Source organism: Acipenser ruthenus, chromosome 45, assembly GCF_902713425.1.
Source record: "Acipenser ruthenus chromosome 45, fAciRut3.2 maternal haplotype, whole genome shotgun sequence".
Lineage (NCBI taxonomy): Eukaryota > Metazoa > Chordata > Actinopteri > Acipenseriformes > Acipenseridae > Acipenser > Acipenser ruthenus.
In genome coordinates this window covers 42,217-62,810 of record NC_081233.1, presented here as the reverse complement: position 1 = coordinate 62,810, position 20,594 = coordinate 42,217, and the positions used below count along the sequence as shown (strand labels likewise).

Below are 20,594 nucleotides of genomic sequence, written 5' to 3'. Positions count from 1 at the left end.
TGATTTTACAGAAATGTACAGCCATTTGACTGCAAAATTTGCAGTTCTCCATTTTTTTTATAGTTCAGTATATTGTCCGCTTATGGAAGAGCTATGCAGAATTTTTATTTATCAATTTAAAATGTCATTTTTTTTAAATTTTATTTGAATGTTGAAATTTCAACTTTGAAAACTCAAAATGGGCAGCACGGTGGCGCGGTGGTTAGTGCTGCTGCCTCACATCTCCAGGGTCCCGGATTCGATTCCCGGTTTAGGGGTCTGTCTGTGTGGAGTTTGCATGTTTTCCCCGTGTTCGTGTGGGTTTTCACCGAGCACTCTAGTTTCCTCCCACCTTCCAAAGACATGCTGGTCTCTCAAAATTGCCCTCTAAGTGTGTGAGTGAGTGTGTGTGTTGCCACATCATAAAATGTAAAAATAGATGGTCTTTCAAAATTGTATTTTAAACATGTGTTTAGTAATAAGGAGAGATATTTTAGCATGTGGTGTGTGTGTGTGTGTGTGCGTGTGTGTGTGTGTGTGTGTCATGGTCTATGATGTGTCATTCATTTCCCCTTATCTTCTGATTGTTTTGTCCCTCCCTCCTCTCCAATTGTAACATAAACGTGTTCATTGGTAGTTCCCTGATAAGACAGTTCTATAAAGAGACACAGTTCAAACTCTTCTCTACTCATCTGTCCTCTGGACCACAGGTAAGACATTTTCATTAAGTTTAATACCTTTCTTCATTTTTCTTTGCCTTATTCCATTCATGTCAGGGAAAAGTTGCTTTTCTGTTTCGTTGTTTGCATGTTTTATATTTTTTAATTTTACAATTTGTTTACACAAAGGCCGATCATTTTCCATTTCACAATTTCTTTAAATTGATTGATTAAGACCAATGCAGATGTTTTTTCTTCTGCTTTGCTCTTTTCTTGATTGGTATTTTGCAATTTGAGCAAAATTATTTACTTAACCTACACAAAAATACATTTCCTTTCAGTCTATTCAAATTTGGCCATGTTCAAATCGTGAAATGGTTATTTTTCTGTATAGTAAGGTTGCCTGACAGTTTCTTGTTTAAACTTGATTTTCAGGGGTAGGTTTTCAGACGGCATTTGGCACTTTTGGTTTTGGTATAGATCGTGAAAATCCGTTTGGTAGTTTTAAAGTTACAGAATACGAAAAAAATAGTTTACAAATTATTCAGACAATTATTTGCGCTCAAATAACTAAAAAAACGGCTGTGAGTTTAAACACCAAATTTGGTAGGCTGGTAGAATAGCAAATGTAAAACTTTTTATAAGATACACAGAGGGGTCTACAATCATAAGTTATCATTGCAAATACAAATATTTTTAAAATCAGCATTCCAGTGAAAAAACAATGGACATTAAATACAAAAAAATATGTTTTAAGAGTGATAGTAAGATTTGACAAAGCCGAAAAAGACGAGAAATTGTCAGGTAAGACTGCCACTGCACTCTTACTTCACCCATGTTCAAAAGTTCTCTGAAACAAATGTATAGTAATATGCCGTAGAACAGTGGTTCTCAATCCTAGTCCTGGTGACATCCCTGTGTGTCTTTATTGAACACTCAATTAAACTGATCATTTGCCTGATCAAAGCTGTTGAATGATTTGAAAAAGTTGGAGATTTCAAGTTGTGTATGAAATTGTATAAGGAACTTGAAATCTCCAACTGAAGAATAGTTTAAAAATCTGATTAACCAAATTATTTCAATTGAGTGTTCATTTAAGTAACTGATAGCTCAGTTGGAAAAAAACAGACACAAAGGGGGTCCCCAGGACTAGGTTTGTGAACCACTGCTTTAGAAGTTAAGAAAAGTCACTGTGTTTTTTTGTGACTAAAACCACAGCTTTTTTCATGTTGTCATAGATGTATATGTGAATTGTAAAAGCCTATTCAGAACAATTAGAATATGAACACATCTGAAGAATGTATTTCTTCCGTACTTTTCTTTTTCAAGTATACAGATATTTCAAACAGTAACCTTTGTTTTCAACCCTTTGAGATATTTATTTATTTTGTTGACAAAAGCCACACTCGTGTTTGATATGCTGGAAAATAAATGTGATGTATGTGTGACATAGTAACAAGGTCATTACTACAGTTGTTATGGTTTTAATCACGAAGGACAGTGTCTCTTCAAGGATATTAGCCTGTTTCAAAGAACTTTTGAATCCTCAGCAACCCCAGTGGTGGTGACTACCTATGTTGTTTGAAGTGAACCCACCTACAGTGTGTTCTGGAAAGCCTGGTCTTACTTGACAATTTCCTTCTTTTTCAGCTTTGTCAAATCTTACTATCACTCTTAAAACGTAGTTTTTTGTATATGTATATAGATATATAAAACTTCAATTACTGAAGTGGCATACCCAGATTAGCCACTGATTAATACCTTTTAATGAATTTCTCTCTCAATCTGTTATCTGCTGTTTAAACAAGGAACTGTAGCCTGAGACAATTACCTGCAAGTAAAGAACTGATTATCAATTTCAGAAAAAAAAGTGTTCAACTTCCTTCCCCATTGTGTTTATAGGGAAACAACATGGCTTACAAGTCCCCTGCTCTGCTCCTGCTCCTGCTCCTCACTGTCATGTATGCAACATTAGTGCTGGCCAACGAGACACCATATCAGAAGTTCTTAAGGCAACATTACCATAATGGAGATATGAGTGTCCAGATGTGTGATTCAGAGATGAGAAAACGTTCTTTGGTCAATCCCTGCAAAGAGACAAACAGTTTTATTATTGCCCAAAAAAATGATATCATTGCAGTCTGTAAAGAAGCAGGAAAACCCTATACAACCAGTCAAGGCAAACTCATGCGCATAAGCTTGAATCCATTTCGTGTGGTCACATGTAAGGTGAAAGGGGCATCTCATCGTCCCCCTTGTAATTACAAGGGAAACTCAAGCACCAGAAAAATTGTCATTGCCTGTGAGAATAATCTCCCTGTGCACTATGAAGAGGGTATAATTGCAGCATAGCTACATGGCTCACCCGCTTCTGCTTTTAGCTAATCAGTAATACCATCTCACTTCCGAATACACCCAACAAGCTGTGAAAAGAACTAAACACACAACAGGAAATTCAAACAAGTGTTAAAGTCACATAGTCTGAACATACTGCCAATATCTTGAATACATTGGAAAACATACAGAGTTCCATTTTCTTTATATTGAGAAAATGTATAATTCTCAATATATGAGCACATGTACAGTAACAGGGCTCCAAATAATTGATCACTTATGGATTCTGTGAGGGGGGTGGGGTTCATTTTTGATTAACACCTTTTAACTCATATTTTATTTAATAGTGAATAAATGAATTAAATCAACTTGCGAACCTGGCAAGTAAATAAATCCTGCTCCCTATTTACTGTACCGTATTGTGAAATTAATTCACCGCATTGTCTTAGATTGTATTTCACTGTTTTATCTTATTTCAATTGGTCTGTGATGTAAGTTGTTCACTAGATAACTTGTTATGCATTATTGTACTATATGACCTCTCTACAGTTACCTATTCATATATAATATGCCATTATCATAATTTGTTTTATAAATTGCAAGTCACCTTAGATAAAAGTGTCAGCCAAATCCCTAATGTAAATGATATGTATTTCTTTGCATGGAAAATGAAGTAGTTCAACAAAGATTGATAAATCGATGGATGCATAAAAATGAACTTTTGAGATTATAAGTGATGCCAGTTGTTATGTTTCTGTTAAATAACGTCTCTTGATTGTGTGGAGGAGCTGTTATGTGGAGGAAGTGGGTGTGGTTGTATGCAATGTCAAAGTGTCTCTAATGTGATGTGCTTCACAAGAGAATCTGTCATTTAATCCAAGAAATGTGTTCCTAACATGTGCACGCTGTGTTTGGGATTAAATGAATAATCAGAATATGCAATGTGCTTGTCTTTTGTCAATCTTCTACTGAAATAAAGCATTAATTTCTGCTCTTCATATCTTTTTTTCTTTCTTTTTGTACTGTGGATATCCTGTAGTCGTTACGGAACGCCCCTACAGATGGGGCGATAGAGTGTAGCCATCCTATGCCACTCCAGTATTTGAATGAGGTTGGAGAACTGAAATTGAAAGAGTAAAACAAGGTTCTTTGTTTTCCCAGACCGTGGTGGTGTATTATACACAGAAGACAGACAACCCAGTGTTAAAAAAAACAAAGGGGAGGGCAGGATAATGCAAAGAATATACTCTAGGGGGGCTAATATGGCAACTGTAAATTGTGGAATTGTAAGTCAAAGGGAAGAAGGAAGAAAGGGTTACAAGCAAAGTGCAAAATAAGAAAAAATAGTCCAAAGTATTAAAATCCAAAACAAATAAGAGTAAGCCAATCTTAAGTAAGAAAAAAATAAACTATTCCAAATACTTGAAACCACCTTCTTATCCAAAAGAAATGCAGTGTCCCAAAAAGGAAAATACAATAATGTCAACAAATGAATGAAATGAATAATAAGAAAGGAAACAAATAATTGCAGGTAACAGGTAAGAATAAAGCTGGTACAGATAAGTAGGTAGGTACAAACAGAAGGCCGGACAGTATCACAAAAGTAGAAATGACTGTAGTGTCCAGAGGGTCTCCAATAAACCCACACTCATGCACGCACGCAGAGAAAGACAGAGAATAATTAAATAATTATGGACGAAAACAATGATTTATGGAAACAATTACATTAACAGTCTCTATGGTGGGAGAATAACAGGTAGGCCCAACAAGTCCAGTAGTAGCAGAGTAAATTAAATCCATACAAAGTAACAAAATACCCAAAAATGCAGGCCAGGTATTCAAAATGTGTTTAAAGTCAGAATATATGATACTTCAATGTATGCTTACTGTTACCCTTTTAAGAGTGGGTTTTAGGAAACGTTGCCCCTTTAAATATGTTGGAGGACCTTGACCTTTATAAACCCTGAACTAATGCACTATGGGACGGCACCTTTTCCTGTTGGGAGTTTGGACTCTGGTTAGTTTGCTGCTGAAGGTTTGCCGTCAGGTATTTCATGTGTACAGGTTTACTAAACTTAGATGTGTTAATGCAAAACTGCAGAAAGTTAGATGTATGCTATGTTTATCTAGCTTTAGTTTTTACAGTTGTAGTCAATGTTCTTTGTTTAGCAAACGTTGCTGGCACTTATTTTTTTCATTGCTATTTCCTGGAGGAAAACAAGACGTTCCATTGGATTTTGGATTACAGCTGTGTTTTTTGGACTTTGTGTCGTGAGACCGAACTGATTTATTATTATTTTACGGCGGATGTTGGTTTCATTTCCTTTTACTTTATTTTTGTTGGTGGATTACAAACTGATTTTTGATTTTTGGGGTTTTTTCTATTTTTGTTTGTTTATGATACTGGACTATTATTTTGGGACATTTCTACTGGACATGATTTTTACTTGTTTATTGCCTTTGTAGGCTTACCGGTGGATTTACCACCATCCTGTTTCTGTTTCAATTTGGTTTTATGTGCATGGGTCAGCAGCTACCCGAGGTACTGTGGGTCATAAAATTGTTTGGTAATCTGTGTGTGTTGGACAGATGGTTTTGAAATTAAATGTTTTGCACTCAAACGAACCTAGCAATCCTATTTTTTGCTGTATATCTGCCTTTCTGCCATCTACTTTTTATGTCATTTTTAAGGAGTTTTTGGTAGTAACCAATTCTTATTCTGGGAATGTTGTGTTGGCCTTTTGGGTCAAAGGTAGATAGTTACAAAGTAACAGTGAAAACAAAAAACGAGGAGTTTAGACAGTGCAGCAACAAAAGAAAATGAATGGATGCCCTGGAATTATCGAAAGATGTTTACGGATTCAGTGAAATTTAAGTAAAGAAAATGCTGTATGTTAAAATGGATTCCTCAGAGAAAGGGAATCGCCTTCAGGCCTAAATCAACCAGATTTAGTACCGGTGTTGGCTTCTAAGGAATTTCTACAACTGTACTGACACAGTCCCTAATGTCACACTGGCACACTGCTCACACTGTACTGACACAGTCCCTAATGTCACACTGGCACACTGCTCACACTGTACTGACACAGTCCCTAATGTCACACTGGCACACTGCTCACACTGTACTGACACAGTCCCTAATGTCACACTGACACACTGCTCACACTGTACTGACACAGTCCCTCATGTCACACTGACACACTGCTCACACTGTACTGACACAGTCCCTCATGTCACACTGAGACACTGTACTGACACAGTCCCTAATGTCACACTGACACACTGCTCACACTGTACTGACACAGTCCCTCATGTCACACTGACACACTGCTCACACTGTACTGACACAGTCCCTCATGTCACACTGAGACACTGTACTGACACAGTCCCTAATGTCACACTGACACACTGCTCACACTGTACTGACACAGTCCCTCATGTCACACTGACACACTGCTCACACTGTACTGACACAGTCCCTAATGTCACACTGGCACACTGCTCACACTGTACAGACACAGTCCCTCATGTCACACTGACACACTGCTCACACTGTACAGACACAGTCCCTCATGTCACACTGACACACTGCTCACACTGTACTGACACAGTCCCTAATGTCACACTGGCACACTGCTCACACTGTACTGACACAGTCCCTAATGTCACACTGACACACTGCTCACACTGTACTTACAGTCCTAATGTCACACTGACACACTGCTCACACTGTACTGACACAGTCCCTCATGTCACACTGAGACACTGTACTGACACAGTCCCTCATGTCACACGGCGACACTGCTCACACTGTACTGACACAGTCCCTAATGTCACACTGACACACTGCTCACACTGTACTTACAGTCCTAATGTCACACTGACACACTGCACACACTGTACTGACACAGTCCCTCATGTCACACTGAGACACTGTACTGACACAGTCCCTCATGTCACACGGCGACACTGCTCACACTGTACTGACACAGTCCCTCATGTCACATTGAGACACTGCTCACACTTTACTGACACAATCCCTAATGTCACACTGACACACTGCTCACACTGTACTGACACAGTCCCTCATGTCACACTGAGACACTGTACTGACACAGTCCCTTATGTCACACTGAGACACTGTACAGACACAGTCCCTCATGTCACACTGACACACTACTCACACTAAATAAATAATAAAAAAATGTATTTCTTAGCAGACGCCCTTATCCAGGGCGACTTACAAGATATCACATTATTTTAACATACAATTACCCATTTATACAGTTGGGTTTTTACTGGAGCAATCTAGGTAAAGTACCTTGCTCAAGGGTACAGCAGCAGTGTCCCCACCGGGGATTGAACCCATGACCCTCCGGTCAAGAGTCCAGAGCCCTAACCACTACTCCACACTGCTGTACTGTTAGTCCCTAATGTCACACTGACACACTGCTCACACTGTACTGACACAGTCCCTCATGTCACACTGAGACACTGCTCACACTGTACTGACACAGTCCCTCATGTCACACTGAGACACTGCTCACACTGTACCGACACAGTCCCTCATGTCACACTGAGACACTGCTCACACTGTACCGACACAGTCCCTCATGTCACACTGACACACTGCTCACACTGTGCCGACACAGTCCCTAATGTCACACTGACACACTGCTCACACTGTACTGACACAGTCCCTCATGTCACACTGAGACACTGCTCACACTGTACTGACACAGTCCCTCATGTCACACTGAGACACTGCTCACACTGTACTGACACAGTCCCTCATGTCACACTGACACACTGCTCACACTGTACTGACACAGTCCCTCATGTCACACTGACACACTGTACTGACACAGTCCCTTATGTCACACTGAGACACTGTACTGACACAGTCCCTCATGTCACACTGACACACTGCTCACACTGTACTGACACAGTCCCTCATGTCACACTGAGACACTGCTCACACTGTACTGACACAGTCCCTCATGTCACACTGACACACTGCTCACACTGTACTGACACAGTCCCTAATGTCACACTGACACACTGCTCACACTGTACCGACACAGTCCCTCATGTCACACTGAGACACTGCTCACACTGTACTGACACAGTCCCTCATGTCACACTGACACACTGCTCACACTGTACTGTTAGTCCCTAATGTTACACTGACACACTGCTCACACTGTGCCGACACAGTCCCTCATGTCACACTGACACACTGCTCACACTGTACTGACACAGTCCCTCATGTCACACTGACACACTGCTCACACTGTACTGACACAGTCCCTAATGTCACACTGACACACTGCTCACACTGTACCGACACAGTCCCTCATGTCACACTGAGACACTGCTCACACTGTACTGACACAGTCCCTCATGTCACACTGACACACTGCTCACACTGTACTGACACAGTCCCTCATGTCACACTGACACACTGCTCACACTGTACTGTTAGTCCCTAATGTCACACTGACACACTGCTCACACTGTACTGACACAGTCCCTAATGTCACACTGACACACTGCTCACACTGTACTGACACAGTCCCTCATGTCACACTGACACACTGCTCACACTGTACCGACACAGTCCCTCATGTCACACTGAGACACTGTACTGACACAGTCCCTTATGTCACACTGAGACACTGTACTGACACAGTCCCTCATGTCACACTGACACACTACTCACACTGTACTGTTAGTCCCTAATGTCACACTGACACACTGCTCACACTGTACTGACACAGTCCCTCATGTCACACTGACACACTGCTCACATTGTACTAACACAGTACCTAATGTCACATTGAGACACTGCTCACACTTTACTGACACAATCCCTAATGTTGCAGAGACACACTGCTCACACTGTACCGACACAGTCCCTCATGTCACACTGACACACTGTACTGACACAGTCCCTAATGTCACACTGACACACTGCTCACACTGTACTGACACAGTCCCTAATGTCACACTGACACACTGCTCACACTGTACTTACAGTCCTAATGTCACACTGACACACTGCACACACTGTACTGACACAGTCCCTCATGTCACACTGAGACACTGTACTGACACAGTCCCTCATGTCACACGGCGACACTGCTCACACTGTACTGACACAGTCCCTCATGTCACATTGAGACACTGCTCACACTTTACTGACACAATCCCTAATGTCACACTGACACACTGCTCACACTGTGCCGACACAGTCCCTCATGTCACACTGAGACACTGTACTGACACAGTCCCTTATGTCACACTGAGACACTGTACAGACACAGTCCCTCATGTCACACTGACACACTACTCACACTAAATAAATAATACAAAAATGTATTTCTTAGCAGACTCCCTTATCCAGGGCGACTTACAAGATATCACATTATTTTAACATACAATTACCCATTTATACAGTTGGGTTTTTACTGGAGCAATCTAGGTAAAGTACCTTGCTCAAGGGTACAACAGCAGTGTCCCCACCGGGGATTGAACCCATGACCCTCCGGTCAAGAGTCCAGAGCCCTAACCACTACTCCACACTGCTGTACTGTTAGTCCCTAATGTCACACTGACACACTGCTCACACTGTACTGACACAGTCCCTCATGTCACACTGAGACACTGCTCACACTGTACTGACACAGTCCCTCATGTCACACTGAGACACTGCTCAAACTGTACTGACACAGTCCCTCATGTCACACTGACACACTGCTCACACTGTACCGACACAGTCCCTCATGTCACACTGAGACACTGCTCACACTGTACCGACACAGTCCCTCATGTCACACTGACACACTGCTCACACTGTGCCGACACAGTCCCTAATGTCACACTGACACACTGCTCACACTGTACTGACACAGTCCCTCATGTCACACTGAGACACTGCTCACACTGTACTGACACAGTCCCTCATGTCACACTGAGACACTGCTCACACTGTACTGACACAGTCCCTCATGTCACACTGACACACTGCTCACACTGTACTGACACAGTCCCTCATGTCACACTGACACACTGTACTGACACAGTCCCTTATGTCACACTGAGACACTGTACTGACACAGTCCCTCATGTCACACTGACACACTGCTCACACTGTACTGACACAGTCCCTCATGTCACACTGAGACACTGCTCACACTGTACTGACACAGTCCCTCATGTCACACTGACACACTGCTCACACTGTACTGACACAGTCCCTAATGTCACACTGACACACTGCTCACACTGTACCGACACAGTCCCTCATGTCACACTGAGACACTGCTCACACTGTACTGACACAGTCCCTCATGTCACACTGACACACTGCTCACACTGTACTGTTAGTCCCTAATGTTACACTGACACACTGCTCACACTGTGCCGACACAGTCCCTCATGTCACACTGACACACTGCTCACACTGTACTGACACAGTCCCTCATGTCACACTGACACACTGCTCACACTGTACTGACACAGTCCCTAATGTCACACTGACACACTGCTCACACTGTACCGACACAGTCCCTCATGTCACACTGAGACACTGCTCACACTGTACTGACACAGTCCCTCATGTCACACTGACACACTGCTCACACTGTACTGACACAGTCCCTCATGTCACACTGACACACTGCTCACACTGTACTGTTAGTCCCTAATGTCACACTGACACACTGCTCACACTGTACTGACACAGTCCCTAATGTCACACTGACACACTGCTCACACTGTACTGACACAGTCCCTCATGTCACACTGACACACTGCTCACACTGTACCGACACAGTCCCTCATGTCACACTGAGACACTGTACTGACACAGTCCCTTATGTCACACTGAGACACTGTACTGACACAGTCCCTCATGTCACACTGACACACTACTCACACTGTACTGTTAGTCCCTAATGTCACACTGACACACTGCTCACACTGTACTGACACAGTCCCTCATGTCACACTGACACACTGCTCACATTGTACTAACACAGTACCTAATGTCACATTGAGACACTGCTCACACTTTACTGACACAATCCCTAATGTTGCAGAGACACACTGCTCACACTGTACCGACACAGTCCCTCATGTCACACTGACACACTGTACTGACACAGTCCCTAATGTCACACTGACACACTGCTCACACTGTACTGACACAGTCCCTAATGTCACACTGACACACTGCTCACACTGTACTTACAGTCCTAATGTCACACTGACACACTGCACACACTGTACTGACACAGTCCCTCATGTCACACTGAGACACTGTACTGACACAGTCCCTCATGTCACACGGCGACACTGCTCACACTGTACTGACACAGTCCCTCATGTCACATTGAGACACTGCTCACACTTTACTGACACAATCCCTAATGTCACACTGACACACTGCTCACACTGTGCCGACACAGTCCCTCATGTCACACTGAGACACTGTACTGACACAGTCCCTTATGTCACACTGAGACACTGTACAGACACAGTCCCTCATGTCACACTGACACACTACTCACACTAAATAAATAATACAAAAATGTATTTCTTAGCAGACTCCCTTATCCAGGGCGACTTACAAGATATCACATTATTTTAACATACAATTACCCATTTATACAGTTGGGTTTTTACTGGAGCAATCTAGGTAAAGTACCTTGCTCAAGGGTACAGCAGCAGTGTCCCCACCGGGGATTGAACCCATGACCCTCCGGTCAAGAGTCCAGAGCCCTAACCACTACTCCACACTGCTGTACTGTTAGTCCCTAATGTCACACTGACACACTGCTCACACTGTACTGACACAGTCCCTCATGTCACACTGACACACTGCTCACACTGTACAGACACAGTCCCTAATGTCACACTGACACACTGCTCACATTGTACTGACACAGTCCCTAATGTCACAATGACACACTGCTCACACTGTACTGACACAGTCCCTCATGTCACACTGACACACTGCTCACACTGTACTGACACAGTCCCTAATGTCACAATGACACACTGTTCACACTGTGCTGACACAGTCCCTAATGTCACACTGACAGACTGCTCACACTGTGCCGACACAGTCCCTCATGTCACACTGAGACACTGCTCACACTGTACTGACACAGTCCCTCATGTCACACTGACACACTGCTCACACTGTACTGACACAGTCCCTCATGTCACACTGACACACTGCTCACACTGTACTGTTAGTCCCTAATGTCACACTGACACACTGCTCACACTGTACTGACACAGTCCCTAATGTCACACTGACACACTGCTCACACTGTACTGACACAGTCCCTCATGTCACACTGACACACTGCTCACACTGTACCGACACAGTCCCTCATGTCACACTGAGACACTGTACTGACACAGTCCCTTATGTCACACTGAGACACTGTACTGACACAGTCCCTCATGTCACACTGACACACTACTCACACTGTACTGTTAGTCCCTAATGTCACACTGACACACTGCTCACACTGTACTGACACAGTCCCTCATGTCACACTGACACACTGCTCACATTGTACTAACACAGTACCTAATGTCACATTGAGACACTGCTCACACTTTACTGACACAATCCCTAATGTTGCAGAGACACACTGCTCACACTGTACCGACACAGTCCCTCATGTCACACTGACACACTGTACTGACACAGTCCCTAATGTCACACTGACACACTGCTCACACTGTACTGACACAGTCCCTAATGTCACACTGACACACTGCTCACACTGTACTTACAGTCCTAATGTCACACTGACACACTGCACACACTGTACTGACACAGTCCCTCATGTCACACTGAGACACTGTACTGACACAGTCCCTCATGTCACACGGCGACACTGCTCACACTGTACTGACACAGTCCCTCATGTCACATTGAGACACTGCTCACACTTTACTGACACAATCCCTAATGTCACACTGACACACTGCTCACACTGTGCCGACACAGTCCCTCATGTCACACTGAGACACTGTACTGACACAGTCCCTTATGTCACACTGAGACACTGTACAGACACAGTCCCTCATGTCACACTGACACACTACTCACACTAAATAAATAATACAAAAATGTATTTCTTAGCAGACTCCCTTATCCAGGGCGACTTACAAGATATCACATTATTTTAACATACAATTACCCATTTATACAGTTGGGTTTTTACTGGAGCAATCTAGGTAAAGTACCTTGCTCAAGGGTACAGCAGCAGTGTCCCCACCGGGGATTGAACCCATGACCCTCCGGTCAAGAGTCCAGAGCCCTAACCACTACTCCACACTGCTGTACTGTTAGTCCCTAATGTCACACTGACACACTGCTCACACTGTACTGACACAGTCCCTCATGTCACACTGACACACTGCTCACACTGTACAGACACAGTCCCTAATGTCACACTGACACACTGCTCACATTGTACTGACACAGTCCCTAATGTCACAATGACACACTGCTCACACTGTACTGACACAGTCCCTCATGTCACACTGACACACTGCTCACACTGTACTGACACAGTCCCTAATGTCACAATGACACACTGTTCACACTGTGCTGACACAGTCCCTAATGTCACACTGACAGACTGCTCACACTGTGCCGACACAGTCCCTAATGTCACATTCACACTGTACTGACACAGTCCCTAATGTCACACACACTGCTCACACTGTACTGACACAGTCCCTCATGTCACACTGACACACTGCTTACACTGTACTGACACAGTCCCTAATGTCACACTGACACACTGCTCACATTGTACTGACACAGTCCCTAATGTCACACTGACACACTGCTCACACTGTACTGACACAGTCCCTCATGTCACACTGACACACTGCTCACATTGTACTGACACAGTCCCTATTGTCACACTGACACACTGCTCACACTGTTCTAACACAGTCTATCATGTCATACTGAGACACTGCTCACACTGTACTGACAGTCCTTAATGTCACACTGTACCACACTGCTCACACAGTACTGACACAGTCCCTATTGTCACACTGACACACTGCTCACACAGTACTGACAGACCCTAATGTCACACTGACCCACTGCTCACACAGTACTGACAGACCCTATTGTCACACTGACACACTGCTCACACTGTACTGACACAGTCCCTCATGTCACACTGACACACTGCTCACACTGTACTGACACAGTCCCTAATGTCACAATGACACACTGTTCACACTGTGCTGACACAGTCCCTAATGTCACACTGACAGACTGCTCACACTGTGCCGACACAGTCCCTAATGTCACATTCACACTGTACTGACACAGTCCCTAATGTCACACACACTGCTCACACTGTACTGACACAGTCCCTCATGTCACACTGACACACTGCTCACACTGTACTGATACAGTCCCTCATGTCACTGCCGCTGTTACTCCAACCCCTCTAACCTCATCCCTCTGCCTCTCCCCTCCTCCCGCACACTCTCTGGTGCACTCTGGAACTGTCACTCTTCTGCTAACAAAGCTGATTTCATCTCTGCCTTTGCCTCCCACCTCTCTCTTGATTTCCTTGCTCTCATTGAAACCTGGCTGTCCCCTGATAACACTGTAACCCCTGCAGCCCTCTCCTCTCTCTACGTCCTGTCCCACACCCCGCGTCTCACTGGATGGGGAGGTGGGACTGGTCTTCTCCTCTCTCCCTCCTTACTCTTTTCTGTCCCCCCCAACCTCTCCTCAGTCTCTGTTAACACCTTTGAATTTCATGCTGTCCAACTAACCTCTCCCTATCAACTCCTGCTAATCGTACTGTACCGTCCCCCTGGACCTCTCCCTCACTTTCTTGATGAACTCGACTATCTACTCTCCTCCCTCCCCTCTCTATCTACCCCAACTGTCCTGTTGGGTGACTTCAACATCCATCTCTCCAACCCCAGCCACTCTGCCGGATTCCTCCCTCTCTTTCACTCCTTTGACTTCTGTCTCTCTCCATCCCCCCCACCCACAAAGATGGCCGTCCACTGGACCTCACCTTCTCCAGGGCCTGCTCCCCCTTCACCCTCTCTGTCACCCCCTGGACCTCTCTGATCACTATTTCATCTCTTTTTCTCTGTCTCTCCCCCCTCTCCCTGCTCCTCCTACCCCTACTGTCACCTCTCGCCGTAACCTCCGCTCTCTCTCCCCCTCTGTTCTTGCCTCCACTACTCTCTCTCACCTCCCTCCTATCGACTCCTTCTCACAACTCTCCGTAGACTCTGCTACCTCCACCCTCTTCTCCTCACTCACCTCCTCCCTCGACTCCCTCTGTCCCCTCACCTCCCGACCTGCTCGCCCCTCCCCTCCCCGACCCTGGCTCTCCTCTGCGCTCCACTCAGCAAGAACCACACTGCGATCTGCTGAAAAGAAATGGAAGAGAACCCAACTCCCTGCTGCCCTAGACCTCTACCACACTCTCCTCTCCTCATTCTCCTCTACTCTTTCCTCTGCTAAACATACTTATTTCCAATCTGTAATCCAAGCCTCCACTAACAACCCACGTAAACTATTCTCTACCTTCTCCTCCTTCCTAAACCCTCCCCACTCCTCCTCCCTCCTCTATCTCCTCTGATGACTTTGCCTCTTTCTTCTCTTATAAAATCTCAGATATCCGCAAACTCCTTAACACTTCTCCCTCCCCCGCACTTCCTCCTGCTCCAACCCCTACACCCACTGCATCCCCTACTAACTCACCCTCCTTCTCCACCTTCTCTCCCCTCTCAGACTCTGACCTCTCCTCCCTGCTCCAGGGTCACAAACCCACCACGTGTGCCTTGGACCCCCTCCCCACTCACCTCTTTCAAGCTGCTGCTCCTGCTCTACTCCCCTTCATCTCCTCCCTCCTCAACACCTCTCTACTTTCTGGCATCTTCCCCTCTGCCTTCAAAAAAGCCTCTATCACTCCCCTCCTCAAAAAACCTACCCTCGACCCCACCTCCCTCCAGAGCTACCGTCCTGTCTCCCTCCTACCCTTCCTCTCCAAAACCCTCGAGCGGACTGTACACCGCCAGCTCTCTGCTTTCCTGTCCAACCACTCTCTGCTTGACCCTCTCCAATCTGGCTTCCGCTCTGCTCACTCCACTGAAACCGCCCTTCTCTCTGTCACCAACTCACTTAAGTGTGCCCGAGCTGCCTCTCTCTCCTCTGTCCTAATTCTCCTCGACCTCTCTGCTGCCTTTGACACTGTTGATCACTCTATTCTACTATCATCTCTTGCTGACCTGGGGATCTCTGGCACTGCTCTGGCCTGGTTCTCCTCCTACCTCTCCAACCGCACTTACCAGGTAACCTGGCGTGGAGCAACCTCCACACCTCACCCTCTCTTGACTGGAGTCCCCCAAGGGTCAGTCTTGGGTCCTCTCCTGTTCTCTCTCTACACCCGCTCCCTGGGCCCCCTCATCGCATCCTATGGTTTCTCATACCATTTCTATGCTGATGATGCTCAGATTTTCCTCTCCTTCCCCACCTCTGACTCCACCATCTCCTCCCGTATCTCTACCTGTCTGTCTGCTATTTCCTCCTGGATGCACTCGCATCACCTCAAACTCAACCTCTCTAAATCTGACCTCCTTTTCTTTCCCTCCTCCTCCCCCTCCTCTGATCTCTCTATCTCTGTTCCTCTGGAATCTACCACACTCTCTCCCTCTTCCTCAGCTAAAAACCTTGGAGTCACCCTGGACCCCTGCCTCTCTTATTCCCAGCACATCTCCACTCTGGCACGCACTTGCAGATTCTTCCTGAGCAACATCCGAAGAATCCGACCCTTCCTCACCAACTATGCTACCCAGCTCCTGGTCCAGGCCCTGGTACTCTCCCGCCTAGACTACTGCAACTCCCTCCTGGCTGGCCTCCCTGCGTCCGCCACCCGTCCGCTCCAGCTCATCCAGAACTCTGCTGCTCGCCTGGTGTTCTCTCTGCCTCGTTTCGCCCACGCTACTCCACTACTCCGCTCGCTCCACTGGCTCCCAATCACCGCTCGCATCCAGTTCAAGACTCTTGTACTAGCCTACAGATGCCTTGATCAGACTGCACCCAGCTACCTCCAGACCCTCATCTCTCCCTACACCCCCACTCGATCTCTCCGCTCCGCCTGCACTAGAAGACTGGCTCTACCTCCGCTACGCTCCCCTGCCTCCCGAGCCCGCTCCTTCTCCACCCTTGCTCCGCAGTGGTGGAACGACCTTCCTACAGATGTCAGGACTGCCCAGTCCCTGACCACATTCCGGCGCCTCCTTAAGACTCACCTCTTCAAACAGCACCTGTAGAACTCCTCTGTTGTATCCTGGGACACTACCACCCTTCATTTAAATGTGCTTTATTTTGCTCTTATCTGCCCCCTATTTTACTGCATTTAATCCTGTACCTCAGAATATTGTAATCTCCCAAGTGTTTAATCTGTAGTATTTTGTACTTAATCATATCCTGATGTAACTTTCACTATTATCTGCTGTATTATTGAATTGTGGTTTGTCACACTTGAGAATTATTGTATTTCTTGTTCTTATTGTATGACTTATATTGTAACACTTGAATGTATTTGTATTTGCTTGCGATTGTAAGTCGCCCTGGATAAGGGCGTCTGCTAAGAAATAAATAATAATAATAATAATAATAATAATAATAAAGAGGGGAACGAGAGAGAAAGAGGGGAACGCGAGAAAGAGGAGAGTGATAGAGAAAGAGAGGAACGAGAGAGAAAGAGGGGAGTGAAAGAAAGAGGGGAACGAGAGAGAAAGAGGGGAACGATAGAGAAAGATAGGAACGAGAGAGAAAGAGGGGAACGAGAGAGAAAGAGGAGCGAGAGAGAAAGAGGGGAACGAGAGAGAAAGAGGTGAGTGATAGAGAAAGATAGGAACGAGAGAGAAAGAGGGGAACGAGAGAGAAAGAGGAGCGAGAGAGAAAGGGGAACGAGAGAGAAAGAGGTGAGTGATAGAGAAAGATAGGAACGAGAGAGAAAGAGGGGAACGAGAGAGAAAGAGGAGCGAGAGAGAAAGAGGGGAACGAGAGAGAAAGAGGGGAGTGATAGAGAAAGAGAGGAACGAGAGAGAAAGAGGAGACTGATATAGAAAGAGGGGAACGAGAGAGAAAGAGGGGAACGAGAGAGAAAGAGGAGAGTGATAGAGAAAGAGAGGAACGAGAGTCAAAGAGGGGAATGATAGAGAAAGAGAGGAACGAGAGAGAAAGAGAGGAACGAGAGAGAGAGGAACGAGAGAGAAAGAGGGGAATGATAGAGAAAGAGGGGAGTGATAGAGAAAGAGAGGAACGAGAGAGAAAGAGGGGAACGAGAGAGAAAGAGGAGAGTGATAGAGAAAGAGGGGAACGAGAGAGAAAGAGGGGAGTGAGAGAAAGAGAGGAACGAGAGAGAAAGAGGGGAGTGATAAAGAAAGAGGGGAACGAGAGAGAAAGGGGAACGAGAGAGAAAGAGGAGAGTGATAGATAAAGAGAGGAACGAGAGTCAAAGAGGGGAATGATAGAGAAAGAGAGGAACGACAGAGAAAGAGGGGAACGAGAGAGAAAGAGGGGAACGAGAGAGAGAGGAACGAGAGAGAAAGAGGGGAGTGATAGAGAAAGAGGGGAGTGATAGAGAAAGAGAGGAACGAGAGAGAAAGAGGGGAACGAGAGAGAGAGGAACGAGAGAGAAAGAGGGGAATGATAGAGAAAGAGGGGAGTGATAGAGAAAGAGAGGAACGAGAGAGAAAGAGGGGAACGTGAGAGAAAGAGGGGAATGATAGAGAAAGAGGGGAGTGAGAGAGAAAGAGAGGAACGAGAGAGAAAGAGGGGAACGAGAGAGAAAGAGGGGAACGAGAGAGAAAGAGGAGAGTGATAGAGAAAGAGGGGAACGAGAGAGAAAGAGGGGAGTGAGAGAAAGAGAGGAACGAGAGAGAAAGAGGGGAGTGATAAAGAAAGAGAGGAACGAGAGAGAAAGAGGGGAACGAGAGAGAAAGAGGGAAGTGATAGAGAAAGAGGGGAACGAGAGAGAAAGAGAGGAACTGGAGTGAAAGAGGGACGTGATAGAGAAAGAGAGGAACGAGAGAGAAAGAGGGGAACGAGAGAGAAAGAGGGGAATGATAGAGAAAGAGAGGAACGAGAGAGAAAGAGGGGAGTGATATAGAAAGAGAGGAACGAGAGAGAAAGAGGGGAATGAGAGAGAAAGAGGGGAACGAGAGAGAAAGAGGGGAATGATAGAGAAAGAGAGGAACGAGAGAGAAAGAGGGGAATGATAGAGAAAGAGAGGAACGAGAGAGAAAGAGGTGAGTGATAGAGAAAGATAGGAACGAGAGAGAAAGAGGGGAACGAGAGAGAAAGAGGAGCGAGAGAGAAAGAGGGGAACGAGAGAGAAAGAGGGGAGTGATAGAGAAAGAGGGGAACGAGAGAGAAAGAGGGGAACGAGAGAGAAAGAGGTGAGTGATAGAGAAAGAGAGGAACGAGAGAGAAAGAGGAGACTGATATAGAAAGAGGGGAACGAGAGAGAAAGAGGGGAACGAGAGAGAAAGAGGAGAGTGATAGAGAAAGAGAGGAACGAGAGAGAGAGATGGGAACGAGAGAGAAAGAGAGGAACGAGAGAGAAAGAGAGGAACGAGAGAGAAAGAGGGGAACGAGAGAGAAAGAGAGGAACGAGAGAGAAAGAGAGGAACGAGAGAGAAAGAGGGGAACGAGAGAGAAAGAGGGAAGTGATAGAGAAAGAGAGGAACGAGAGAGAAAGAGTGGAAAGAGAGAGAAAGAGGGGAACGAGAGAGAAAGAGAGGAACGAGAGAGGCAGAGGGAAGTGATAGAGATAGAGAGGAACGAGAGAGAGATAGGAACGAGAGAGAAAGAGAGGAACGAGAGAGAACGAGGGGAACGCGAGAAAGAGGAGAGTGATAGAGAAAGAGAGGAACGAGAGAGAAAGAGGGGAGTGATAAAGAAAGAGGGGAACGAGAGAGAAAGAGGGGAACGATAGAGAAAGATAGGAACGAGAGAGAAAGAGGGTAACAAGAGAGAAAGAGGAGAGTGATAGAGAAAGAGAGGAACGAGAGAGAAAGAGGGGAACGAGAGAAAGAGGAGAGTGATAGAGAAAGAGAGGAACGAGAGAGAAAGAGGGGAACGAGAGAGAAAGAGGGGAATAAGAGAGAAAGAGGAGTGAGAGAGAAAGAGAGGAACGAGAGAGAAAGAGGGGAGTGAGAGAGAAAAAGTGGAGTGATAGAGAAAGAGAGGAACGAGAGAGAAAGAGTGGAACGAGAGAGAAAGAGAGAGAAAGAGAGGAACGAGAGAGAAAGAGGGGAACGAGAGAGAAAGAGAGGAACGAGAGAGAAAAATTGGATAGAGAAAGAGGGGAACGAGAGAGAAAGAGGGGAACGAGAGAGAAAGAGGAGTGATAGAGAAAGAGGGGAACGAGACAGAAAGAGGAATGAGAGAGAAAGAGGGGAACGAGAGAGAAAGAGAGGAGCGAGAGAGAAAGAGAGGAACGAGAGAGAAAGAGAGGAACGAGAGAGAAAGAGGGAAGTGATAGAGAAAGAGGGGAACGAGAGAGAAAGAGGAGAGTGATAGAG

The 20,594-nt window shown here is 45.5% G+C and overlaps 1 protein-coding gene across 1 annotated transcript; it reads left to right on the top strand.

Annotated features, from left to right (window-relative positions):
* The first annotated feature begins 565 nt into the window (after nucleotides 1-565).
* On the top strand, nucleotides 566-3,970 carry LOC131720942 (angiogenin-like). Its single transcript, XM_059013481.1, has 2 exons — nucleotides 566-689; nucleotides 2,541-3,970. The coding sequence occupies exon 2, from the start codon at nucleotides 2,550-2,552 to the stop codon at nucleotides 2,988-2,990; it is 441 nt and encodes a 146-aa protein (XP_058869464.1). The 5' UTR covers nucleotides 566-689; nucleotides 2,541-2,549; the 3' UTR covers nucleotides 2,991-3,970.
* Nucleotides 3,971-20,594: the final 16,624 nt, after the last annotated feature.